The sequence below is a fragment of the Syzygium oleosum genome, unplaced genomic scaffold (genome assembly GCF_021117445.2).
Source record: "Syzygium oleosum isolate NSW1041296 unplaced genomic scaffold, Sole_v2.1 Sole_v2.41, whole genome shotgun sequence".
Classification (NCBI taxonomy): domain Eukaryota; kingdom Viridiplantae; phylum Streptophyta; class Magnoliopsida; order Myrtales; family Myrtaceae; genus Syzygium; species Syzygium oleosum.
The window spans coordinates 2,139,100-2,165,821 of NW_026607525.1; the positions used below are offsets into that span (position 1 = coordinate 2,139,100).

The 26,722-nt window shown below is 40.8% G+C and overlaps 4 protein-coding genes across 18 annotated transcripts; 3 read left to right on the forward strand and 1 right to left on the reverse strand.

Moving 5' to 3' along the window:
* Positions 1-1,391: 1,391 nt before the first annotated feature.
* LOC115671299 (probable xyloglucan endotransglucosylase/hydrolase protein 26) lies at positions 1,392-3,524 on the forward strand. Its single transcript, XM_030592832.2, has 4 exons — positions 1,392-1,685; positions 2,114-2,214; positions 2,454-2,647; positions 2,876-3,524. The coding sequence occupies exons 1-4, from the start codon at positions 1,514-1,516 to the stop codon at positions 3,282-3,284; spliced, it is 876 nt and encodes a 291-aa protein (XP_030448692.2). The 5' UTR covers positions 1,392-1,513; the 3' UTR covers positions 3,285-3,524.
* A 64-nt stretch (positions 3,525-3,588) lies between these two features.
* LOC115671300 (uncharacterized) lies at positions 3,589-4,251 on the reverse strand. The gene has a single exon (XM_030592833.2). It carries the CDS (start codon positions 4,132-4,134, stop codon positions 3,718-3,720), a length of 417 nt encoding a protein of 138 aa, XP_030448693.1. The 5' UTR covers positions 4,135-4,251; the 3' UTR covers positions 3,589-3,717.
* A 1,331-nt stretch (positions 4,252-5,582) lies between these two features.
* LOC115671062 (casein kinase 1-like protein 3) lies at positions 5,583-12,427 on the forward strand. 11 transcript variants are annotated; one of them, XR_008815121.1, is made up of 18 exons: positions 5,583-5,972; positions 6,133-6,173; positions 6,483-6,552; positions 6,644-6,792; positions 7,058-7,153; positions 7,255-7,325; positions 7,554-7,615; positions 7,700-7,763; positions 7,940-8,024; positions 8,117-8,243; positions 8,835-8,917; positions 9,211-9,268; positions 10,061-10,197; positions 10,357-10,544; positions 10,765-11,158; positions 11,311-11,547; positions 11,649-11,732; positions 12,061-12,427. XR_008815121.1 is itself a non-coding variant. In XM_030592528.2 (15 exons), exons 1-14 carry the CDS (start codon positions 5,897-5,899, stop codon positions 10,534-10,536), a joined length of 1,299 nt encoding a protein of 432 aa, XP_030448388.1. In that variant the 5' UTR covers positions 5,583-5,896; the 3' UTR covers positions 10,537-10,544; positions 10,765-11,265. The 11 variants fall into 11 exon arrangements, 1 of the variants encoding a protein (XP_030448388.1); XR_008815122.1 differs by having other exon boundaries at positions 11,649-11,700; XR_008815116.1 differs by having other exon boundaries at positions 11,311-11,913.
* A 3,515-nt stretch (positions 12,428-15,942) lies between these two features.
* Positions 15,943-24,344, forward strand: LOC115671050 (protein phosphatase 2C and cyclic nucleotide-binding/kinase domain-containing protein). 5 transcript variants are annotated; one of them, XM_030592510.2, is made up of 16 exons: positions 15,951-16,040; positions 16,384-17,643; positions 18,183-18,314; positions 18,422-18,652; positions 18,729-18,854; positions 19,291-19,353; positions 19,584-19,666; positions 20,083-20,314; positions 20,399-20,715; positions 20,897-20,981; positions 21,063-21,129; positions 21,305-21,582; positions 21,705-21,770; positions 21,892-22,013; positions 23,297-23,453; positions 23,572-24,344. In XM_030592510.2, the coding sequence occupies exons 2-16, from the start codon at positions 16,612-16,614 to the stop codon at positions 23,815-23,817; spliced, it is 3,237 nt and encodes a 1,078-aa protein (XP_030448370.1). In that variant the 5' UTR covers positions 15,951-16,040; positions 16,384-16,611; the 3' UTR covers positions 23,818-24,344. The 5 variants fall into 5 exon arrangements, with proteins under 5 accessions (XP_030448369.1, XP_030448370.1, XP_056162024.1 ...); XM_056306049.1 differs by having other exon boundaries at positions 15,972-16,040; positions 16,124-17,643; XM_056306050.1 differs by having other exon boundaries at positions 15,977-16,040; positions 16,390-17,643.
* Positions 24,345-26,722: the final 2,378 nt, after the last annotated feature.

The following is a 26,722-nucleotide window of genomic DNA, read 5'->3' on the forward strand; positions in this document are numbered from 1 at the left end:
TGAGAAACATGTACATTTAAGGGGCATAACGATGCTAGCAACTCTGTAACTAGGAAAAGGAGCATCAAATGAAGTCTGAATCTTCAGGATAGAGACCCAAAACCTCGACAACAATTAGATTGCAAATTTTCTAAAATTTCATGCAATTAGGCTCTATTTATTTCGCGGAAATTGAATGATTTGTGAAGCATTTTCCCAAAAAACCATCGCTTATATCGCTTACAAAAATGAATGAACAAAAAAATATTTTCATCGTCATCGTAAATGTTTAAGCATAAATTATTGTCAACAATAAAACATTTTCCATTGACTAATTACTTCAAGCGACACAATCCATCATTTTTAGGAAAATATTTTTCAAATTATTTATTTTTCGCGAAACAAACGGAGCCTTACGGTAGATTTATTCGACTTTTCAAGTTCCGTTTACGATTTTTCTTCCACCCCGAAGCTTAAACCGTTAAAAAAATATTCAATTTGAATATCATATTTTTGGAAGTCAATTCATTCATTCATTTATATTAGTACTTTTTAGCTGAACACAAGATTCATGGGGCAGCGACCCAATTGAAAATTCGAAAATTCCCAGCTTCTGCAACCACCTGGGAACGTGCATGCATCAACCCAAAAGGATTGAGATCGACCCTTTTTCTGATTCTTTGTTCTTGGGGCCAAACCGAAGAGCGAATTGAATTTAATTCAATTGAATTTGAATCTGCCTATTGAATTTATGACTGGAATGAGTCCCACGCACGATCCCTGCGTTTGCTATTCTCCATTCCCAGCGCGTCCCAGCTGGACCACTTTCTCAATACCAAACCCAACCTAACCTCACGCCCAACCTTCTCCCTAACATCCTGGTGCCAATTCCAAGCTCTGTCTCTCGCTAATCACTTGATTTTTTAGCTCTGTTTCCTGGTACTTAGAGAAACGAATGGTCCTGTTCCTAACATTGTATTACCAACCAAAAGGGCTCCTGCAGGCTACAACTGACTATTGAACATCATAATCTGACCTTATTTCCTTAAAAGCACTGTCCGGGGCAGCAATTGAATCCTCTGAACGCGACTAACGCGATGGAATAGCAGCTTGTGCTAATCTGATGTTGATTGGTGTCTGCTTCCCCGAGCAATTGGCCGTTGATAACCGGCCGAATCAATGGTAAAGTCCTTATATTCCCCGCATGTTGACAATTCAGAACTTAATCCCTGGATTATGTGGCTGAACAAATCGTGTTCAGTTCAAATTCCTACCACACACACAGACAACATAGAAAATTAAAAATTAGAAGGCCTGCTCTCGTCTGTGATGCAAACAACTATCTATCCACGACCTTGACAAGGTCACCAGGATGTAGAAAATGCATTTAAAATTGTCATACATTCAAGTATGTCTCTGGAGCTCATGACTCACAATCTATAAAAGCTCTCATAAGTTAAAGAAGCCATCATCCCCTTTTGAATTCATAGGCTCCAACACAGTACAAGAGGGAGAAATCTTCCTCGATTTCGAAATGGCGAGCTTACATGTCTTGTTGATGGCCCTCGTCCTGTGTGGAATTGCGCTGGATCAAAGCCATGTCGAGGCCAAGTTCTCCAAGAGCATGTACATCAACTGGGGCACTCAACATTGCTCCATTTCACCCAATGGCGAAGACGTCCAGCTTGTTTTGGACCAAATTTCGGGTAATGCCCGTATACCATGCTTTGTTTGAAGTTTGATGTTTTCTATCCTTCAGTTTCAGATTTCATGCCGGACTAAGTACATATCTAGGATCGACAGAAACAGTTTCAGTTGTTCAAAATAATGATTTCAACAATGAAGTGAACTCATTTATAGTGCATTAAAACAACAATCCAAGAGGACACATATGACATATCTACATAGAGACAATCATGCAAGAAATTGCGCAAGATTCGCTGCGGTTTTCTAAAGATAAAACTAGATCACAGGTCGATGCAGTAAGGGTCCATGCAGAAACTATTTGAAGACTGTTGCACTATATACATGGCAGCTGCACAAATCGAGCCTACCTTGACCACTAGAACTATAAAAAGGCTCTAGGGACCAGACTTGATAAATGTTCAGTGTCATTGATGACTTGCTTTTGCAGGCTCTGGTGTTCAATCAAAGAGGGCCTTCTTGTTTGGAAGCATTGAGATGCTAATCAAACTGGTACCTGGAAACTCTGCCGGAACAGTCACTGCATACTACGTAAGTGCAATAAATCGAACAAAGATACAGTCTTACAACCTCTGAAAGAGCTTATTGAGCTTTTTCCGTCATCTGCTACGCGAGCTAAGCATGCACAAAGCAGATCAAGCCATCCTTGTAAATGAAAGACTCTTGTATAACCCAATTGTTTAAATTCCTATTAACCTTTTAGAGCGCTTTGTATGCAGTAGCACATGCAGAGACTGGTCTAATCCCCCATACGTCGTATCTTTTTGCAGCTTTCGTCTACTGGAAGCAAGCACGATGAGATAGACTTTGAGTTCCTTGGCAACGTGTCCGGGCAACCATACATCATCCACACCAACATCTACGCACAAGGTGTCGGAAGCAGAGAACAACAATTTTACCCGTGGTTTGACCCAACAGATGCCTACCACAATTACACCGTCCACTGGAATCCAACAGAAGTTGTGTAAGTTAACTTCCTCTTCTTGTGTCCTTCTCCTCCAAAGATATCCTTCATGAGGAACAATGACAACAAAGTCTTAGTTAATCCATATCGTTCACTGTTCCTAATCTACTATGCAAGTACTTAATACCTCTCCACTAATCTGCAACCTTATCCTTGACCCTACTTTTAAATGAGTATATTACATTTCAAGATCACCAAGAATAACCGTAGACGTGACCATAACTTCAGGTGGTACGTCGATGGATTGCCAATTCGAGTATTCAGAAACTACGAGAGCGAGGGGATAGCATATCCAAACGAGCAAGGGATGAGGGTCTACTCGAGCCTATGGAATGCGGATAACTGGGCGACAAGAGGAGGTCTAGTCAAGATTGACTGGAACAGCGCACCATTCAGAGCAGGACTAAGTAATTTCAGACCGAGGGCTTGCAAGTGGAACGGACCTGTCAGCATAACCCAGTGCGCCACCACTTCGCCGGCTAACTGGTGGACAGCCCCGACCTATAGCCAACTGAGCTTTGCTAAGCTCGGGCAAATGAAGTGGGTCAGAGACAACTACATGATCTACGACTACTGCAACGACACCAAAAGGTTCAATGGCCAGATGCCTCCGGAATGCTCCAAACCTCAGTACTAAGAGAATGGTTGGCTCGACAGTATAACTGACACCCCGGCAACAAATTCAAGCAACACTAAATTATACTTCCTTCACCATACTATATCCAATTACCAGCACCCTTTTGTCCATCTACGAAATTTGTTTGCCCGTTTCCTCATGTTTTCCAACATTTGATCGTTTCTCTACTGTCATATTGTAATTGCCTTCGTAAACTATTGTGATCCTCCTGAAATTCTTTATAGATTGGATTTCAACTCAGCAGTTCATATCTCATTTTAGCAGACTATGAGCTAATCAGTCACAAGCAATGATGCAGAACAAAGAGCGAAAAAACTAAAATGGTTCAATTGAGCTGAAACAGAGCATAAATACAAACAACAGACGCAAAATTTGATCTGATAAGCGAGAAATAATAGCTTCATCGTATTCCACGAGATACAAAGCCAGACATTCACGAGATACAAAGCCAGACACCGAGAACAATAAGACCCGTACCCAGAACCGCGTGACCCAAGCGGGTCTCCTCGCCGAGGACCGCGCCGCAGACCGCGGTGGCGGCGAACGTGGTCGCGTTGGTCACGGGCACGGCGAGAGAGATCGGCGCGTGGCTCAGGATGGCGAAGAACGTGGCGGAGGCCGAGAGGTTGATCAAGAAAGGGACCGAGTACTGCCAGATCAAGATGAGGCCGAGCCAGCTCTCGAGCGAGGCGAGGACCCTCCGGTGGATCTTGCGGTGGTGTTGGGGCCCGGCGGGCGGCGGCGGCGACTTGAGGGACTGGTCCCAAAGGATCGCGCCCCGCCGCATGAGGGCGTTGGTGGCGCCCCAGACAAGGCCGACGGCGACCATCTTTTCTACGTCGCCGATCATCTCCGATGAGAGAGATCTTGGTTCGTCGCGGTTAAGGAACTCGCCGTCGCCGTCGCCGTCGCCGGAGGTGACACGAGGACGTTGAGCACTCCGACGCCGCTATATGGAAACGAGAGTCATTTGTGTACGTCTTCCAAATTATTTTATTTTAGGTTAGTACTGCAAAGCACCCAAAGTGGCACATTGCGATAAATTTTTCCTCCGGTTATTTTTATTAAATTTTATTATCAAATTTCTAAATTAGATGACACATGATAATTGATAGATGTGCTGGTTAGGAATTTTACCGTTAAAATACCCGTCGTTCGGCGAGAATGTTACTATTTTAGCCTAGGAATAGTAACTTTTATTTTTATTATTTTTTCCTTTTATGTTTTTTTCTTTTCCTTTTCTTTTTTTTTTCTTCTCTTCCTTCGCCGGCCGGCATGCGAAAATTATCACAAGTATATCGGTTTAGGATTTTTGGTGATCAAAATAATTAATTTGGGGTAAAATTTAGCAAAATACTCCATGTTAAATGAGGTTTATATTCCGTATTTGTATTCTCACACATAATGTCATCCTCTCATTTTCGGCTCCGATGCAGTTTAGTTCTTGTTCAGTAAGATGGAAAATTATTATCATGACATCACGGATTTATTAATTTGTAGGTTTTCGTAGTATTAATCTAATTTAACTAAATTAATATTTATAAAATAATTAATTTGGGTAAATTTAAAATACTCTATACCAACATGAGTTTTATTCATAATTCATTTTTTATCGGCATCTTCCATGTTCTAAGATGAAATATTATTTCATTAACCAACATGCATAATCATTTTTATCGGCATCTTCCATTTTCGGAGGCAATCACCAGAAACTCACACTCTACGCACGGGCATTTTACTCAACCGTCGCCAGCTCCATATTCATTTATCTTAAATAAATTCGCCGGAAACAACTGATATGGCACCCGAGAAAAGGAAAGTCTCTATATTTTAAATTAATATTTTAAAAGAAGACACGATATCTCGAAGCTTTACAATTAATATTTTAAAAGATATCTTACCCCAAAAAAAACAGAAGGAAAGTCTCAATAAAAGTTGTTGGAAAGGCCAAATCAGCACAAATTAGAAATGCCAGCAGGGCAACATCACATAAGGCTCATCCCATCCCCAATGACCTTATCCACTCGGGCAATAGCCGGTCAAAGTCAACCAACCCTTCTCAAATATTAAAAGAAAAAAAAAACTGAACCGAACTTAACCGAACCTCTCGCCTACCTCGATAAAATACCAAATCTGCCCTCCGATTTCTACCAAAAGAGGCCGTTGGTTGCTACCCCTTTAAAATTCGGGGAGACGGAAAAATTATTATTATTATTATTTTTAAAATAATTTCAAAATGATCCTATATATAAGAATTTCAGATAAAATTCGATCTGTCGTTAGTTGGCGAAGAAGCCCCCTCCCTCCTCCTCCTCCAGCTTCACAGACAAACAAATCGGAAACGCCACGAAAAAAAGAGAAGAAAAAAACCAAATATATACACGGAAAAAACCCAGCGAAAGGGCACCGGCAATCTCTCTCTCTCTCTCTCTCTCTCTCTATCTCTAAAACAGCTCCTCCATCGGATTTCGTAAAGCCCTAGCTGCTCTCTCTCTCTCTCGCCTTCCTCCTCCTTTATGCTGCTCCCGATCCGTCCCTCCCCATCCTCCCGCTCCGATCTGTAGCAGCAGCAGCAGCTCCGTCGCCGCCGCCGCCGTCGTCCGCCGTCCGCCATGGAGCGCGTCGTCGGCAGCAAGTACAAGCTCGGCCGCAAGATCGGCAGCGGATCCTTCGGCGAGATCTTCCTCGGTCGGTCCATCCGTGCTCTGGAACCTTTCTCTTTGTGCGTGCGCGTGTGCGTCTCTGTCGTTTGATTTGCGATCGAATTTTTCGATTTTGGAGAATTGAGGTTCGTTCGGGACGCGTTTGATTGATTCCCGGCGAGTTTGATTTTTGATCCTCTTTGCAGCGTCGCACATCGATACGCTGGAGATCGTCGCCGTGAAAATTGTGAGTTCCGAGCTGGCTGTTTCGTGCAGTTCTTCTAGTGCTTAGTCGTTGATGAATCGATGAGCTTCTTTTCTTCTTTTTATTTCTAGCTTGATCTGTGTTTCTCGATTGGTGAGGTGTCGCATGTGTACAATTGGATGTATCTGAGGGGTACTTTGGCGAGTGAGCTGAGTAGTCTTGCGTTGAGCAGATGGAGTTAGGATTGTTATGATCTGCTGTTCGTTTGACTCTGGAAACCCTTTGATCGACGAGCTTAATTCGCTGCTCAGGGGTGATTTTTTGTAGTCACTGTAGTTGCTCTTGTCGCAGGAGAACAACAAGACGAAACATCCCCAGCTGCTTTACGAGGCCAAGTTGTACAACATTCTTCAAGGAGGGAGTACGTGTCGTTTCCGCATTCGGGTACGGGGTGTTGTGTCGGCGCTTTATGTGGTTAATGACTTCGTTTTTCCTTTTTTCGCGTTGTTTAGGCGGTATTCCTAGCTGCAAGTGGGCTGGTGTGGATGGAGAAGATAACGTACTTGTTCTTGACTTGCTCGGACCCAGCCTTGAGGACTTGTTCGTGTACTGTGGGAGGAAGTTTTCGTTAAAGACAGTCATCATGCTGGCCGATCAAATGGTAAGTGTGAAAATTTTTGAAAATCTAGCAGTCAAGTGTGGAAAGATATCTATATCTTCTCCGCTTTATGGAGCATAAATCAGCCTGAAGTTCTTCTGGTTTTGCTTCTTTGGTACTTGTACAGACTGGCCAGGGCATGAGTTTAGCTTTTTCCCCTTTTACTCTTGGTGGTTTTTGAGAGTTATTTTTTAAGTTAGTTACTCATTCTACTCTTGCTTAGTGGTATCCTGGCTCTTGTTGCCCTCATGTAGTTTTTATTTTGTAGCTTACTAGAATTGAATATGTGCACTCGAAGGGATTTCTTCACAGAGACATCAAACCTGATAACTTTCTCATGGGTCTTGGTCGGAAAGCAAATCAGGTGAGGGTTATGATTTTTCAATGACGTCTGCTACTTTTGTTTTGAGGCAGCCTTTTTCGATTTATAATTGCCATTTGTCTCCTTTGTTTTTGGATGTCCAGGTTTATATAATTGATTTTGGGCTTGCAAAAAGATATCGAGATGCTACAACCAACCGGCATATCCCATATAGGTCTCCGCTCCGTCCCATAAACCATTTATTGTTGCTGAGCTCTTATCTCAACTGGATAGCAACGTCTTTGCCTACGCCCTTTATTTTTGTGTTTTTCACTTGCACAGATATTCTAATTTTTGTTTTCACAGTGACACGCATGAATAGATGATAGAAAATGATCGGTTGCACATTTAGAGTATTTAATCCATAGATTCATGGTTATGAGTTATTCCATTGCATGTGCAGGGAGAACAAAAATTTAACTGGCACTGCAAGGTATGCGAGTTGTAATACTCATCTTGGCATCGGTAAGTTACATATTCATATTATGATACTCTCATTTTGTGTCTGTCCTGTTAAGACTCCTGAACATTTTACAATATTTTATTCAGAACAAAGCCGTCGAGATGATCTGGAGTCACTGGGATATGTACTGCTATATTTTCTTAGAGGAAGGTAAAGCATCTTTCTCAGCTTTTTGTTGGCATTGGTTTTCCTGTGAGGAAATTGTGACTACCAATACATCTTTGGACAAAATGAAGATGCATGTATTATGATGTATAGTCTTTGGGGCCACTTTGCTTGTCTTATTGTATATGATGATAGCACGATGAAATTTCTATTTTCTGTAGCCTCCCGTGGCAGGGACTGAAGGCGGCCACAAAGAAGCAAAAATATGACAAAATATGTGAGAAGAAGTTATCAACTCCTATTGAGGTGTGCATCAGTTATTTGTTTTAACAAGTTCGCTGTCAGGTAATTATCCATAAATGACATTCTCTGAACGGTCATCTCTTCATGCTTCAAAGGTTTTATGCAAATCTCATCCGGTGGAATTCGCATCATATTTCCATTATTGTCACTCATTGACATTTGATCAACGACCAGATTATGGATTTTTAAAGCGCCTTTTCCGCGACTTGTTTTCTCGTGAAGGTATGGACTGTTCATTACAGGTAGATTCACATTAGAGAATACTTTGTTCGAAGAAACAGCATGCTAATTGGCACAGGTTATCGTTTACATTTTTCAAAAATTCGTTTCTGTTTCCATCAGATTAAGCATGCCCCATGCTCATGAATTTCTTTCTCGGTAATCCATATGGGATTCATTTGCTTTTCAGTACATGAGGTTGTTCGCATAGGTGGCAGATTTCATTTTCTTTTGATTGTTTCTCTTATAGCTGCTTCTTGAATTATTTGTACTGTGAATGATAAACAAGTAATAGAAGGCCCCTGTAGATGATTGTATTTACCAAAAAAAAGTTTAGTCCCTGTTTTTTTATGTATCTAGGGGTTTCCATAAGTGGCCGTAGTTATACATAAAAGGATGTAACTTATAGGTGGCAGGAATGGAAGAGAATCTGTTTTTATCATCAGTGAAGATAATAACCAAAAGTACACTCTTTAGTTAAAAAAATATGCGTTTCAGATCCACCTCAGGGAAGGATAATCTAGGATGTGCAATTGTTGAAGTATCATTTTGTTTCTTTGACTCAAAATGCTTTTTCTGGTTTCCTCTCCTTAGGATATGAGTTGGACTATGTGTTTGACTGGACCATCCTTAAGTACCAGCAAGCCCAAAAGAGCAAAACTCAGCCTCGGATGTCTGTGAGTATGATTATTTTAAGCACGCGCTCTAGGATTTATTTAGTCAATGATGTCGAGTTGATATTGGTGCATCTTTTGATTAGGCTTCTTGGTTTGATCATGAAAAGTATGAGCATCCAGGATATTTCTTTCTTTGTGATACTTGTTTATTTCAGTCTAGCTTGTTTTGGTCGAAAAAGTAAATGTTAACTGCAATCTGTTGAAAAGGATCAATTTGATTATGGTTACTTGTGATTTAAAATTGATATCTTGATTTCATCATGCCTTTAATAAGATTGAGTTCACTTTGACAGCCAGTTCCTGCGGGAAGCAGCAATCCTGCGGTGCCAATGAAAATGGAAAATAATCAAGGTTAGAAATGGCTCGTGCACTTTATATCTATGGAATAGACTACGTCTTTATGGTGGCTTAAATTCGTTTATGCTGTACTAACCTTGTGGGGTACCAACACTTCTAATTGGGCTGATAGCTCTTGAATTGAAGAGTGTCTTTCGTCCCCTCTTTTTTTTAAGTATTCATAGCCTGTTCGAGAGAGACAATGACATAATATCGAGTGATTATCTGTTCAAATCAAGAGACAGTGTTGCTCGAGTAATTTTCATTGCTAAGAAAGCAACTTATCTCTGTTTACATTCTCGTATATACGACTGCAGCAATAACTTCCCTTTAAGTAGTTTGAATGTGAAACATAGAGTAATGATATGGTTCCTCCTCTGGGTTATTTATTGAGTCTTATCACTGTCATCTTGCTTGGCATTGTGTATCTTCTTGGAGAAGATACGGAATGAGAAACGTATTTATGCAATCTTGACAACTTGGCAAATAATGCAAATGTTAGTCAGGAGCCCATGGGTGACATATCCTGGGGAAGTCTGAATTATCGTATTTCGCTTGTCAAATGTGACTTCTTGCTGTAACTGGAATGAAAAACTACATGTTGCATCAGACTGCACATATTTCTCATCTCACCTCCTTTAGAGAGACCCCTAGTTTATTAAAAGAACCTTCTGTGAAGTCTTGTGCGTAATTTGATCTGTAAGTGGTGAGGATGAATCACAGTTCCCTATCTTGGCAGGAAGTTCTACTGTCGGTGGACTTTGCATGATAAATATCTCAACCCTTCTTCTGGTTGACTGACTGCAGGAAATATTAATGCTGCCTATTCGTTTGAGGCCAAGGATCGTGTTAGATTGGGTGGTGCTGCTGTTCCTCCTGTGCAGATGCAGTTTAAGTCACCAAAGGGCAAGAACCCGAGAGATGAACAACCTGCTAACAAGCATGTAGGCCTCTCAATGAACTCTAATTAGATGGTCCAATAGTTAGAATCGTGCATGGATTAATAAAGGATGAATGCATGCTCCCGAGTGGATCTTTATTGGAGTTCGTATGCTGATTTGTTCGGTCATGGATGTAACTGTGACTCTCTCAATTTTTTTCAGGCCATCGGTGATGCTGGCATGTCATCTACTTCCTTTCCTCTGGGCGGTATCACCAAAAGGACTACTCTGAAAAACCAATTTTTAGCTGAAGCCACGAACTCTGGCAATGACAGTGGTAATAGAGTTGGTCAGTCGAGCAGCTGGATTTCATCACTCCAGCGTGTTTCATCTGCCAAGTAATTAATGTGGTGAGTTGCTGAATTTATGTTGTTTATTGATCAATGACAATACTCCTGTTTTATCATTCATGCTTTCTCTCGCATTTCTCTTCTCCAATACCCGACAAATAATGCTTTTTCCAGACCTCCTTATATTGGTAAATTTATGCAATCTATCTCGTTAAACATGTGTACTGATCTGTTAATAACTAGAAAATTATTGACTGAATGTTTAATTTCTTTACCCCAGATGAGTAATTGGTTGAGGACATTCTTCTTGCATTGCTGGAGGCTTCAAATGTGCAGGGATGTGCTCTGGCCGATGTCTTTCATGCATTTCTAGGGATGCTTCCATGGGGAGACGATCTTCTACTTTGACTGTGAATCTGGCTGGCAGGTTTTTGATAATCTACTGGCGAAAGCTGGCAAGCTCCAAATGTTTTCTGAATCCAGTGAATTGGGATCCAATGAATTGCATTAGTTCTTCTATAGGCACCAGCTGGCATTTTTCCTCTCAAGGTGACTACAACCAATTGGTGACTATGAGATGTAGACCATGATAAAGTCTGTTTGTTGTACAGAGACGTCACAAATTATAGCAACCTTGTATTTATGGGATTATGTAGTGCTGAATTCAGACAGAGGTTTGTTTGTGTTTTTCTTTTGAGATCATTGTCTTACTGAATTATACAGTTTATTCTGTACCGTTTGGTGGTTTTCCAAAGCAATTCTCTACTAAAGTTAGGTTCAATTTGCTCTCGTGTTTTGTATTTATATCTTTTAAATTCTGCATCAGGGTGTCTGGACTCTGGAACTTCCCAGGAGCGTCTTTTATCTCTGGTGCTTACTTGTTTCCACCGCTTATGAGAAGTATTTGCAGCCAGAGGGATCTTTGACCGAAGAACAGCATGCACTCTCACTTGCACATGAGGCAAACATTAACTTGTGGATTTCACAAATGGACTTTTTTCTCTACATGCTTGTACAAGGCATGCATGTTCTTTTTAAAGGCTTCTCCATCTCCACATATTGTGTATGTTCCGACAAATTCTGATCCTTGACATGCGGTCACAGTTCAGGTTCCTGAAACTTTTCATTGATGTTCTGTCTATACATGGGGACATCTTTCTTCAGGAGCTCTTGGGCTTGGAGATCAGGACAGTGAAGGTGGATTTAGGGAGTGGAGGTTTGCAGAACTCATGATTTCTCTTCTCACTGGTTCGTCATGCTTTTGAAAGCTGATATGTACTGTAGTGGACCCTGGGTTCTTTAGCTTTCCGTCTGTGGAATTTGTAACCTTCATGTGGGAGTGAGTCCTTACAAATCTTTTATTGGATAATAGTGGTTGGTTCTCTTGCTCCTCGATAACTTACAGGATCAGATTCATAGCTTGGCATATGTCAGTATTTTGACAACATTTTGTGAACTTTGTTGCTTCTCTTGTTTTACGGGGGAGAAGTTTGTTATTTTGATGTCTCTGTTTCATGTAAAAATCGCCTTAATGCCATCTTCCAGTAACATATTAGGGTTGCTTTCTCTTTTGCAGGAGTTATTTGTTGTGTAGCACGTCAAATCCGAAAAACTACAGGAGTAAACATGCCTAACTTCTGTTTCAGGCCAAGGGATGAGCCTAAAGTTGGAAGATCATCGACCAGATGGGGTATAATAATTTTTTTCCCTTTCTTTCTGGTGGAGGTGGTATAACGAGTTTGAATATTGAATTTGGGTCTACAAAATTACTACACACGTAGCATACTCTTATTAGGTGTCGAATCACTTGTATTTGCAAGACAAAATTAGCTTTATAAATGCTCTCGCGGTCAACGCATCACTTAGTATGTAAAACTTTGCAGAACACATCTTCCAGGTTCTTAGTATTGCGGAAATGCATGAATTTTATCGGTTCAATTCAACCATTAGTCGTCCGAGAGCTGCCTTTGTAAAACAGTTTGAGAGAAAGCTAGCAAATAGCTTGCGGCATCGTGGTGTCTTGCCATTCATGTTCAGACTTCGGAGATCAGGAGTGGGATCGATCCACAGTATATCTTCTTGTCATAGAGGCTGGACCAGCATTGTGCCCACGATGCGTGAGTTATGTCAGTACTTATCGGACTCAATCCCCCTGGAGCCAAAAAGAAGGGCATGACAAGTACGCATGATGTGATGTAACCACGTTAGACTCCAGATAAAGAAAGCGACGACCATGTGGCAGGTATTGTTCTGTTTAGAGCTGGTGATTAACTCGACGCGGATATGCATAGGATGCTCGCACATGACCACCTTCAGTAAGAGCTTTGGCTGTAATTTAGTATCTTACAAGTCAATTTTGGGACCTACACTGGAGGACAGAGTGAACACCTCTATAATGATACTCCTCAAGGCGGTCGCCGAGCAAGAACTGCATTTATTTTACCGTGGCTCCTGTTTTCCCTCTCTCTCTATGATATGAACAGACCATCGGGAATTCAATCCTCGTCGAACTTACCCCAGAATTCGAGACGATGGATTCACTCGGACAAGATGGGTGAAGACCCTTCCGGTCTTTTCTTTTTCCATGCATGGGCAATGGGTCATAAAACGAGACGAAGAAGTGAGGACAAACGGCCCACTAAACTTTAAACGAAAGAGAAACCTCTGCAGCACCACATGTTCCTCAGCTTTTCAGAGGTTTGGTAGGTATCATGCCCGCTTTTGCTTGGGTAACGTTATTCTATTGTTTCAGCAACATTCAAGCCCCCACTTGGCCCGGTCGTGGGATGTCAGTTTTCTTCTTTCAATATGAAGGGGGGGTCCAAAGCTTAACCAAACACAAAGGGATGACTGGTGATTGGTCGAGAAAAGTGTCAAAAAAGTCTTAAACTTTTTGCATTGGTGTCAATTTAGTCCTAAACTTTTTGTATTTGTGTCAATTGAGTCCTAAACCTTTTTTTTTGGTACCAATTCAGTCCTAAACATTTTGCATTAGTGCCAATTGAGTCATAAAATTTTTCTTAGTGCCAATTCGGTCCTAAACCTTTTGCATTGGTGCCAATTCAGTCCTTCTAGCTAATTAGCCAATTCAGTCCTTCTAGCTAATTAGCGCCAATTCAGTCTTTCCAGCTAATTGCTAATTAGCTGGAAGGACTGAATTGGCACAAATACAAAAAGTTTATGATTGAATTGGCACAAATGCAAAAAGTTTAGGACTGAATTAGCAGTAAAAAAAAGTTTAGGACTGAATTGGCACTAATGCAAAAGGTTTAGGACTGAATTGACACCAAAAAAAGGTTTATGGCTCAATTGGTACTAATGCAAAAGGTTTAGGACTGAATTGACACCAAAAAAATGTTTAGGACTAAATTGGCACAAATACAAAAAGTTTAGGACTTTTTTTGACACTTTTCCCGTGACTGGTTAGTGAAAGAAAGAAAAGCATACGTTGGAACTCAGGAGTGCGCTCGGTGGCGGTGCGATGAGGCGGAACGCATCGTGAAGGTGAGATTGGCGACGATTTCAAGACGACCGACTGTGTCGGGTTGACACGAATCGGCAGCCTAGGTAGCATAATTTGAAGTTGCTATGTCCAACATGCCTCTCCTTTTCGGCCGTCTGCTATCTTCGCTAACGAAAATAGATAGAAAAAAGGAAGTGATGTTCTTAACTAGCGATGAAGACGATGCAAATTAGTTTGGTTAACCATTTCGGCTCTGCTTATTTCGCACCAAGAAAGAGGCCGAACTACTAGCGGCCCTGCTAAACGGTGAACAAGAATGATCTTGGATTACCTTTTGAAAAATTGGTTTAGAAAAGATTTTCGTAATTTTAATTGTGTATATTGATAAGGAAAATGAGATGATGGGGCAGAGATTTTTAAGCACATACTTGATGTTAAGAATGAAATCATTTTTCATTTGACCCATTTTTTTTAAGTGATAAAAATGATTTAGATTAAGAAACTAGTTTTTTTTTTCCCTTTCTTTCTGTTAGCATGGTATATTGAGTCAACCACGGGAGGGAATTACGACTTTTTTTTGGTCTCATTCTTCTTTACTACATACATATGTGCGCGGTGCTCTCGAGTATCGAACTCCGAATTTGGTACTCTCCGGCCCCACCCTCCTAATCTCTCTATTAGCAGGTCTGCACGCTTGTCGCGGAATTACAACTTTTACCAAAGCCAATTGAGGGTGCAATTTTTTCTTACCTCGATCAATTTAGCCACCTACTTCTTTTGACCCTACGAAGGGGCGGGGCAACCTTTGTGGCACTAGATTGGATTTGACTCGAAATGGGACTAAAATCCAGATAAGCTATAAGCTAGAGAGAGAGAGAGAGAGAGAGAGAGAGAGAGAGAGAGGTGTAATGGGGAGGACCACTTGAAAAAAGCGACTGTTGTGATGAGGCAATTGGTGGTGGTGGTGGTGTGTGCGTGGCTCTCGAATTCAATCCATAGCCCAGAATAATGGGATTTTCTAGGTGTACACAATTAAGGACTAATTTATTCCTAATGGTTGGATATGGATACTATTGAATCGCGACTTCAATTCAAAGCCACCGTCATCCTGTACCCGGCCTGAATAATCTCACATAGTGAAACCCGTCATTATCAATGATTGTCATTGGCGAGATACCATTGTTAAATATCGATCTGACCCAACTTGATCTGACTCGATCCTCACGGTTCCTTACCACCACTCCACACATGCTACGGATGCGACTCGGTGCGGAGTTTTCACACTCTCAAGGGGCCTAATTCCATTAAAAAATAAAAACCCAAAACTTTAGGTTCAATATCGATTCTAACCCGAAATTTCTTTTTGTCCAAAGAAGAGAATTTGCCAGCTTTCATCCGCTCTAGAGTCCGTCCCGATTAACTTTTTGTTCGAAAATTGCCATCGGCCTTTTTAAAATCATCAATATCTGGAGTTTGGTTAGGCGAGGATGTCGGTGAAGATGCGGATCCTGACAATAAACCGTTCGGATTTTAAAATATCAGAACCGGGCTAACGAAGATAAAATTAAAGATCGAAGTGAAAGTTTGCGATTTTTTTAGAAGGTAACGTAAAAAAAAAAAAAAAGGGCTTTTAGAAGCAGGATAGGGATTGAACCTAAAAGTAGGATGTCATGATCCCAGGCCAAATCCCACCGCCACCAGCTCCTTTTGTGCTGTGTGTATCAACTAAAAGCCCACGCGCGCGCTCCTCAATACCAGAAAAACCAAACACCTCCGCTTTAGCGAGACGTGTCCAGCATTCATTGCGCCTTCTCTGTCACTCTCTTTCTCCCCCTCCTCCATCATCTCCATCATCTCCATCTCCATCTCCATCTCCATCTCCATCTTCGTCTTCTTCTTCTTCTTCTTCCCGATCGCCTTTCGTCGCGGAACACTCCTTTCCTCTGCGCTGCGAGCTGCGAGTGACTCAGAGCGAGAGCGAGAGAGAGAGAGAGAGAGAGAGAGAGAGAGAGAGGAGAGAGGGGGGCTGATTGGTGTGCGCTTCGTTTTGACTTTTCAACACAGTCCTCTTGGTCTATCCATTCATTCAACAAGTAGTAACTCTCTCTCTCTCTCTCTTAAAGCCTTTCTTTTCTGAATAATTATTGAATATTGCTGATAAATTATGCTCCGCTAGTGGGACTGGCGTTGTGGGTTGTGTTCTTCGTCCCTGTTCATCATCACTTCACTTCGCTTCTCTTGTCCCTTTTTCATCGGTTATTTCTTGCTTCCTTGGTTGCTGCTGTGCTGTGCTGTAACGGTTTCACGCTCCTGCTTTTCTTTTTCCATTAGCGCGAATTGGGTTCATTTCGGCATTTTTTCGTGGATCCTTCGCTGGGTCGGTCGCGTTTGCGAATGCCCATCTCTTCGAATCGTGATTCCTATGTGCTTGTTGAGTTTCAGCTGAAGCGGGGGACTCCGGAGGTTGCTTGCAGCTGGTGAATGGGGTCTTTCATGGGTCGCTCGGCGGGTCGTTGGATGTGAATCTGATGATGTCTTTCGCGCTGCTGTTTTTTGCGGCGGTGACCGTTTCCGATTCCGGGTGCTAGATGGGTAGTGCCTCTTCGGCGAGATAAGGGTCGGGGCGCCGTTGTTGGGTAGCGGGGTTTCTCGTATGCAGTAGCCATGGGGTGCGTGTATTCGAGAGCTTGTATTGGCGAAATATGTGCTCCGAGGGAGACCAAAGTCAAGGAAGCTGATAACGGTAGAGCGGTCGAGTTTCCCGTGTACTCGCCCAGGTCTTCGGATGGACAGGAATCGGAGATCAGGGATCAGCTGAACCAGCTGGGCTTGAGCAGAGACTCCGAAGCGGGCATCACTAGGCTCTCCAGGGTCTCTGCTCAGTTTCTGCCCCCGGATGGGTCCAGAACGATTAAGGTGCCGTCGGGAGACTATGAATTGCGTTACTCCTTTTTGTCGCAAAGAGGATACTACCCGGATGCTCTTGATAAGGCCAACCAAGATAGTTTCTGCATCCACACGCCGTTTGGCACGAACCCGAATGATAGCTTTTTCGGAGTCTTTGATGGGCATGGAGAGTATGGAGCTCAGTGCTCTCAGTTTGTTAAGAGGACATTGTGTGAGAATCTGCTTCGAAATAGTAAGTTTCACGTGGATGCTGTTGAGGCATGCCATTCTGCATTTCTGACTACTAACTCACAGTTACATGCTGATATCTTGGACGATAGTATGAGCGGGACTACTGCCATTACGGTATTGGTTAGGGGCGGCACTATATATGTTGCTAATTCAGGTGATTCAAGAGCAGTTATAGGTGAGCGGAGAGGGCAGGATATCGTGGCAGTCGATTTGTCGATGGATCAGACACCTTTTCGAGAGGATGAGCTTGAACGAGTGAAGCTTTGTGGCGCCCGTGTCCTCACATTGGATCAGATCGAGGGGCTGAAGAACCCTGATGTACAATGTTGGGGAACTGAAGAAGGTGATGATGGCGATCCACCTAGAGTTTGGGTACCAGATGGAATGTATCCTGGTACAGCTTTTACGAGGAGCTTAGGTGACTCGATTGCAGAGACCATAGGGGTTGTTGCCAACCCTGAGATTGTTGTTCTGGAACTCACATCCAATCATCCCTTTTTTGTGCTTGCCAGTGATGGAGTATTTGAATTTCTCTCCAGCCAAGCTGTAGTCGATATGGTAAGATAGCATTAAGGTTGTTTACCTCGTGCTTAATACCGGAATATTAAGTGCTGTTCTTTTGCTGGGGTGATGTACTAGCTAGGAAAGAGTGCCATTTTCCTAGACCTTGGTGGACCAGTGTTAAGTAAATTTGGATTATGAAAGTATTTTTCGCAGAGCAAAGAACATTAGGCTATTTCTACTTAATCAATATTAAACTTTAGTGTGGATGCAGAAGTCTACCTAGCAGAGTGTTGGTGCTTTATTTTTCCTAAACAAAAAAAGAAAAATTTACTGAAGGACTGTCTCAACATCGTAAGCTATCTCTTCTTGACATCAAAAAGATAAGAAGGCGGTTACTGTGAAGAAGAGATATGTTGACATTAGAAAATTATCCTTCTTTTAATTATATGGAATATGAACCTCGTGTACCCCTGCTGCTTCAAATTTCTTAGACGTTGACGAGGACAAATTACTGATTACCTCATATGAAATGAATAATTTTTTTCCTTCTCATTTATCCTATCAGTTCTTCTAATATTGCTAAAATTTTGCAGGTTGCCAAATTTAAAGATCCTCGTGATGCTTGTGCTGCTATTGTAGCTGAATCATATCGACTTTGGCTTCAGTATGAAACTCGTACTGATGATATTACAGTGATAGTTGTGCATGTTAATGGGCTGACTGAAGTAAGAACACCTGCTTTCAACAATTTGCTGAGCATCCAATAAATATCACTTGCTTAATTGATAATTTTACGCTTTGCTCCACGAGAACTAAAATGCATTTATAATAGGGAACTGCTCGTAAAGTAGCAAGTCCTGGCGCTGTTTTGCGACCCCCGGTTCCGCAGGTTGTGGAGGTAACAGGATCAGAATCTCCTTCAACCTTTAGCTGGAGTGGCAGGAACCAACGAGTAAGGCATGATTTATCAAGGGCTCGCGTTCGAGCTATTGAAAATTCTCTAGAAAATGGGCAAGTTTGGGTTCCTCCTCCTCCATCACACAGGAAGACTTGGGAAGAAGAAGTAAATTTTGAACTGAAGCTACCTAATTATTAACTATACTTGTCAGGCACTCATTCATTGTTCATCCATGCAACAGGCACACATTGAGCGTGCATTGCATGATCATTTCCTCTTCAGAAAACTTACTGATTCTCAATGTCATGTTCTGCTGGACTGCATGCAAAGAATTGAGGTCCAGCCAGGTGATGTTGTTGTTGAGCAGGTCTCTCTCTCTCTCTCCACTCTTTTTGTTGGTGTCGTGTTTCTTTCTGAGTATCACTCATAAATAAACATAACTTATTTATTCCAAATATCAGAAAGGCAAGATAGTTCATTAACATCTCACAATGAGGAAATAATGGAAGAAGTGATCAAAGTATATAGAAATTTAGAAAACCTCAAAATGTAGTAGGGTCAGGTTTAGTTTGCACTGCAGAATAAAATTAGTAAGAACTGGCATGTATGATGGACAAAACCAGGTATACAGATGAGGCGCTTTAAAGTTTACTTTATCAAGTTGCTATGATTGTCACACACAGGACTCACACTGATAGTACCTTGGGCTACATACACATTATTGTCTGAGAAATTGAATGTCCTTTTGCATCTAATCGTCTGTGTAGCTACATGTGAAATGACATAAAAATCATATTTTGCAGGGTGGAGAAGGTGATTGTTTTTATGTTGTTGGCAATGGAGAATTCGAGGTCTTAGCGACACAGGTTCTGGTTTGATTGATATATGCAGATAATATCTATAGTTCACATTGATATACACACTGATGTAGCTTTGGTAAATTTTAATATTCATTGAATTTCCAGAAGTAGTTTCCATATATTGTCGAGTATTCATTTGTTGTCATTGGCGAGACTCAATGATTGTAATGAGGTTTTCTCCTAGAGATTGGGAATCATAGCAAAATCCGTTGCTTAATGAACTATTTTTATGGCAGGAAGAGAAGAATGGTGAGATAACTCGGGTTTTGCAGCGCTATACAGCTGAGAAGTTATCATCTTTTGGCGAGCTTGCACTTATGTAATTATACTCTGTTATCACTTTCATTTGTTGCTGTACCTAAACGTTTTCCAATGTGTAGTCTTGACAATAAAGTACATCTCAATGAGAGGAAATAAAGACAAGAACTTGAAAATAGTTATCGACATATATCATGCAAAAAGTAAGAACTTGAAAATTATTAAAACCTGGATTATTTAATATCAATGACTGGAGCTTTTTCGATCAATCTGAAATTTCTCTCTTCCATGAGTTTTCTGAGTCTAACACGGCCAATATTCAAGACTTGCAATGCACCCCTTGAAATTTGGTTGATTTCTTGTCAAGTCTGTCTGTTAACTTGATTTCTTGAAGTTCTCAGATTCTTAGAAGTCAACTACCAGTTGTGAATGATAATTAGTCCAAAAAATGTCCTTCACGAAATATTGTCATCACAGGTATAACAAGCCACTCCAGGCATCTGTTCGAGCGGTCACTAATGGAACTCTGTGGGCTTTGAAGAGAGAAGATTTTCGAGGAATTCTTATGTCAGAATTTTCCAATCTGTCATCATTGAAGTTGCTTAGGTCTGTGGAACTTCTGTCAAGGTTAACCATCTTGCAGCTTAGTCATGTTGCAGATTCTCTTTCTGAAGTCTCCTTCTCTGATGGGCAGACAATATTTGATATGGTAAAGACTGCTTTTGTTGCAGATTTATCTTCATCATGGCTGTGTCTGCTCTCTTCTTATGTCTCTGCTATACTTCTGTTGTAGAATGAAGGTCCATCTGGGCTGTATATCGTCCAGAAGGGACTAGTGAAGATCACTTTCAACCCTGAGATGATTAAGAATCCTAACATCTGCAGTCTCAAATGTGATTATGTAGAGGATGAGGATAGTCGACAGAGCAGTAATGACATCTCATTGGAGAAGAATGAGGGAAGTTATTTTGGTGAATGGGTGCTTCTTGGTGAGGAAGTTGGTTCAGTTGGTGGAGTTGCCGTTGGTGATGTCAAATGTGCCATTTTGACGAAGGAAAAGTTTGATTCTGTGGTGGGTCCTCTTGCAAAACTATCTCAGGATGATCAGAAGTGAGTTGTGAAATTATATTCAATTGTCATATCTTGTTTTGGAAGTTCGCTGATTCATATTAAATGAAGGGGGCATAACTTTTACAGGATAGAAACTGTCAATTCCAATGTATTTTTTTTTTCCTTTATGTGTCTCATAAAATTCACTCCTTTTTCTGACAGTTGATATTTAATGTTTCAGGGAAAGGGATCTTAATCCAGAATTCATCAATGACACCAAAAATACCCATGTTTCTGCCATAGATAAAGTTGACCCCTCCAGCTTGGTATGGAAATTGCTCCTCTCCTAAAAAAAGTTCAGATATTGAAAGAAATTGTTTCTTAGATTATTCTTTTTATCAACATAGGAGTGGAAGAAGTGCTTGTACTCTACTGACTGCAGCGAGATTGGGCTTGTACTTCTAAATGAATCAGGTTAGTGTGTTTGTCTACATTATGTCATGACTTCACTCATTTGGCTTTAGATTGCCCATGTCTTTAGTGTTGGTTTCCACTTTGTCAGAGATTGACCAAAATATGAGATCTTGAAAATTTTCATTAACGACATTGCCTGAACTTAAGAGTGACTGATAATTTTATCTCGTTTCAGATAGTTTGCTTAGTTTAAAAAGATTTTCGAAGCAGAAGGTCAAACAACTTGGAAAGGAAGAACAAGTGTTAAAGGAAAAGCATTTGATGAAGAATATAAGCCCTTCAGCTTGCATGCCACAAGTTTTATGCACTTTTGCTGATAGAAGACAAGCTGGCATACTGCTAAATACTTGTCTTGCCTGTCCTTTGGCTTCAATACTATACGCACCACTTGATGATCCATGTGCAAGGTTCTGTGCTGCCTCCATTGTAAATGCCTTGGAAGTGCTACACAAGGTTGGCTGTTTCTTTAATAATTTGAGCCTCATATTTTTATTTACTTCTCCTTTCATATCTTAATTTGTTTATTGAAGAAGTAATCAAATATCATTTTCACTGTTCTTTCTGTCCAATTTCAGAATGGTGTTCTCTACAGAGCTGTGTCTCCTGATGTTCTAATGCTGGACCAATCAGGACATATACAGGTTAGTGTTGTCAATAAGTTTTTTTGGGGGAATATTGCTCTTAAATTACTAGCTGAAGAGAATCTCATGTTCTTTCATTAAAGGAGTGGTTCTGGAATTTTATTTCATTTTCGCATTGTAGGTGGTAGACTTCAGATTTGGGAAGAAGTTGTCTGGTGAGAGAGCATTTACCATATGTGGAATGACGGACTATTTAGCACCAGAAGTTGTCCAGGGAAGAGGCCATGGTTTCCCAGCTGACTGGTACATACTTAACTTATATTAGGTCTTGAAAAAGATGCTCAATCTGGCCTGATAATCAGAAATTTTGTGAAGATGCCTCTTTTGATTTGGTTGTATTTGAATTTGATTGCTGCTTGCTGCGAACTAGAGCACTCTACTCTTGCTGTTACACAACTGAACCTCACACAGTGTTTGTTCCTGATTTGACACTGGGACTCTCTGTGCTGCCATGCAGTCTTGGATTTGGTATGCTTGTCCCAGGTCGTTTTATTTGTTCCAAAGTCCATAATGTTCACGGTGGCATGGTGATTGCACAATTAAAGATGTCTCCAAGCTATCAAATTGATCAGGATAGTTCAAATCTGAATACTACATATTTTATCTGATAAAATTTATAGTAGAATGACACCTTAATTTTATGAAGCTGTAGGCGAATGTTTTGGCAATTTTAGTTCTATTGGCAATTAATTAAGTTATGAGGGTGACTTCAAAACTCAAATGAGGAAGAGATTTCTCCTGATCTGTAGTTAAGGATGAAATAGGCAATTTGCATAGTTCTATTGCTGTCTTTGTTTAACATGCGAGATTGTCAAACCTCAAGCGCAATAGCATTTTGGAAACAAAGCAAGGTCAATGGATTATGTTGAAAAAAAAAGCCAATTTGTTTGACACTTGTCTCAAGCAGTTAGCGTGGTTTGTTCTGCCATTTCACCGTCTTTGCAATATCTCGGTGAGATATATCAACTGCTGTAAACGACTTTCTCTCTCTTTCATCCTTCACGCTCCCTCTTGATAGTGAGGGTAAAAGGGTGATAAAAAAAAAGGTCTTTCTATGGTAATGTCACTAATACATTATTCTTTCATGTAAAACACATTTGATACTGCTCACTAAGCAAAGAAAGTTTTTCTTAGGTTTAAGAGACTGGATTTTGTTTTACTTTCCATCTTGAAGACATTCATCGAAGTTTGGAAGTCTATTTGATTGGCAGCAACCCCTAAAATAAGATGATGGCAATAGTCACGAAAACATTCATGCCAAATAATGGGTTGCTGAAGGAATTTAATCATCTGATGCATTGTCCAGTAGTATGATCAAGGACTATAAATACTACTACTAACTAGACATGTCTTTAGAAGATAATTCTGGAAGTGCTCCTGCCTTTTTTTTATTGCGTGGGCAATGGAGGTCTAGGATTCTCATGTAGTTAAAGTCTAGTTTAGAAATGCAGTTGCAGACTAGACCGTGTTCCATGTTGCTTTGAAGTTGCCTCTGCAGCATCCTGATTATGTTGTTATGCATGCAGGTGGGCTTTGGGAGTCTTGATCTATTTTATGCTGCACGGTGAAATGCCTTTTGGTTCGTGGAGGGAAAGTGAGCTGGACACATTTGCAAAGATTGCAAAAGGCCAGCTATCTTTTCCCGAGACTTTTTGCCCCGAAGCCATTGATCTCATCACGAAGGTTTTCTTCAAAATATCTGGCTACTTGCTTATCTTCCTCGCACATCTCCCCTCTCCCTACCCCTCCAAAACCATGACTAAGATGAATGATTGAAAGATTGACAATTTCTTCTTTCCAGTTGCTTGATGTTGATGAGAATACACGACTGGGAAGCCAAGGTCCCGAGTCTGTCAAAAGTCATCCATGGTTTGACACTATTGATTGGAAGGGGATTGCAGACCACAGTTTTCCTGTTCCTCATGAGATCACCTCCCGTATTACTCAACATTCCGGTAATAATGTCGAGGACCGGACCATTTTTCATGTTTCACCTTCTAGAGATGTGGAGGAGCTCAATACTCCCGAATGGCTTGACGACTGGTAGAGTTATTGAGTGGATTCAGATTAGTGCAACCTTTCTGGAGGTTTTCGTTTTCCCTACTGATTCAAGTGCGGGAACTGACGCAACGGAAAGCAAGGGAAATTACGAGGGACAAATACGATCAATCTTGTTTGACATCTCAGCGACATGGGAATAACATTGAAGCGACCAATTTTTTTAGGGACGGTTCTGCTGCTGCTAGTATTTCGCTGTCCAAGCTGCTCAAGGCATTCATCAGTTGATAAAGTTTTCTGCCAATTTCTCCACAACCCCCCCTGCCCCCCCCCCCAAACCGTAGTGTATATTTTCGAGTACTGTAAATACACATACATGTACATATAAGCAGATCGACGACATATCAGTTTTGCAGAATTCACGACGGTGGCTGATGAGCAGATTTTGCCATCTATTGGATCCATCATTAATTTCATAGTAAGATTAGTCTGCTGTTCTTTTGTTAACTATAGAGACGGATACGCTTAATGCAACTATGCAGTTATCTTTGCATTTGCAGTCGACTGCTTCTTGCCTCTTGTTGCGCGTGTTTCTAAGCTTCATCATTGCACTTCAGGGGTCTGATTCGGTTTTTTTCATTCAATGCGAATCTAGTCGCATGTCGCTCTAACAATTATTGCATGCATATTAGTACGGTCGTTATGCCTCGGTGAGTATTTCAGAGTAATCGCCAGGTATCTTTGTATGCACATCTTTCAGACACTCGCTTACCACCAAGAATTCACATACTGGTTAAGACCATATATCCATACTTAAGGACAGTTCTATAGGCTCGTCAGTTGAAAAACGAGCTAAGAAATCCATGACCATAAGTCATTCCAATGCAAAAGCACTTGGGATGTCACACCAGGAACCTAACGCAAGATCGAACTAGATTGATCATGGGATCTCGTGACGTGGGCAACATGCAATATTAGCTAAACTTGCACCCTTTACAATTGTAAAACCCTAAGGCTAGACTTCCACGTTTGTTAATTATATGAGTGGTTAAGTTTTCCTTAGCGATTACCAACAAAAATGCCATGATACAAAGATACCTTCTTCGGGAATTTTGTCCAACGTGATGGGCACTCTATGCGTTGGTTGTGTATAAAAACTTGACTACCAAAGCCGAATAATCTTTTGACGCTGGCAAACTCTCGACATCCGCATCGATCTTCGTCTCTCCTAAGCCCCTCTCGGCTCCTCATCTGCTGCAGGCGCTAACCAAATCGAACCAGTATTGGAACTTGGTCAATGGGTAGGTTACGCTAACATGTCTACAGGATTATACGCTGTGTACACTCTTTCAACGGATGCGTTTCCCCGTGACAGTAATCTCACGTATAAAATAATACATGGCATCAATGTGTTTTGGACGCCTGTAATACATTTGATTTTTGATCAAATGATTTAAGTCTAACATTATAACGTAGAGGGGGTGAATAGGTTGTTTAAACACACTTCGAACATTTTTTGCAAAACAGTTCAAGTTAACTCTAGAAGAGGGAAAATTATCTAAAAAGTCACAAACCTCTTGCACTTTTGCCAATTTTTGGCTGGATGGACTCAATTGGTAATAAGTGAAAAGGTTTAGGACTTAATTGGCAAAATTAAAAGGTTTATGACTAAATTGACAAAAGTGCAATATGTTTGGGACTTTTCGGATAATTTTCCCCTCTGAAAGATGCAGAAACATATTGATAATATTAGGTGCTTTTATCAAACAAATACATACAATAATAAACAGATAAAAGATTGTGCACACAGATATTTAGTGATTTAGCTTTATAACCAAGCTTACCACATTCCATCACTAACAGCCATAACACTAGATGGAATCACTAGCAATCTCAAGAGAGTTACAATATTGAAAGTACTGCTTCATCACATACTATATCACACTATCAGAATGCACGTAATGCTTTCACTCTTGTGCACTCTTATCTCATATCAGAATAGCAACAAGAACTTTACAACAAATCTAGTCACAAACAGATAATAACACAAATCGCTCAATAGTGAGAGAAGATGGTAACAACTGTGCAAGCTTTGGAGCTCTGGCAAGTCTGGTGTAGATCTTTGTGGTCACCGTGATTTCGCTAGTGGGTGGCCCTCATTCCGCGAGGGCCGGCTGAAGACTACACGATGTCTAGTCGACTCCGAAGAACAACGATTCGTTTTGGTAACTATGTTGCTCCCTCTCTTTCGCTGCCCTTGTTCGTCCGATTCTGACTGGAACATGCTTAATTTGGAAACTCTGCTCCTGCTCTCCACTGGGAATTTCAACACCTAATTTTGTCCCAATTCCTCATTTGAAGAACAAAACGAATTTAGCTGTTTGAAGAAGAAAACAAATTTAGTCCCAATTCCCCACATTCATTAATTTGAGGCAAATAACACAGAGTGGCATCGTTATAATAGTCACTTTGCCGTCAAGCCATGCTGGACTATTTATATAAATAAATTGCCACGTTGAATTTTCTTATAACTCAAAGTGGCACTCAAATGATCGCTAGAAAAGTTTTGATACTGAGCGACATACAAATATTATAACACTTTTAATGTCCTTTTCCCTATACTGATTAGAGTAGTCGATAACTTTTTGGGATAAGTGCATTGAAAGTTTTAAACTTGTCATGAAAGCAATTGAATATTTAAACTTGCAAAAAGTGCAATCAAGTGCCAAAATTTGTCAAATTGGTTCACTTGAATCATTCCATTAACTCCGTCCAGTTTGGCTAACGGAAAATGTTGATATGATTTTTTTTATATTATTTTATCTATCTTGTATGGCGATGACGTGGCTAAAAAGACATCCTTTTGGTTTAAATTTGATTTTTAATACAAATATTATTTAAATTAAATTTACAAATGAAGTTTTTTTTATAAAAAAATGGGAAAAACTAGCTGG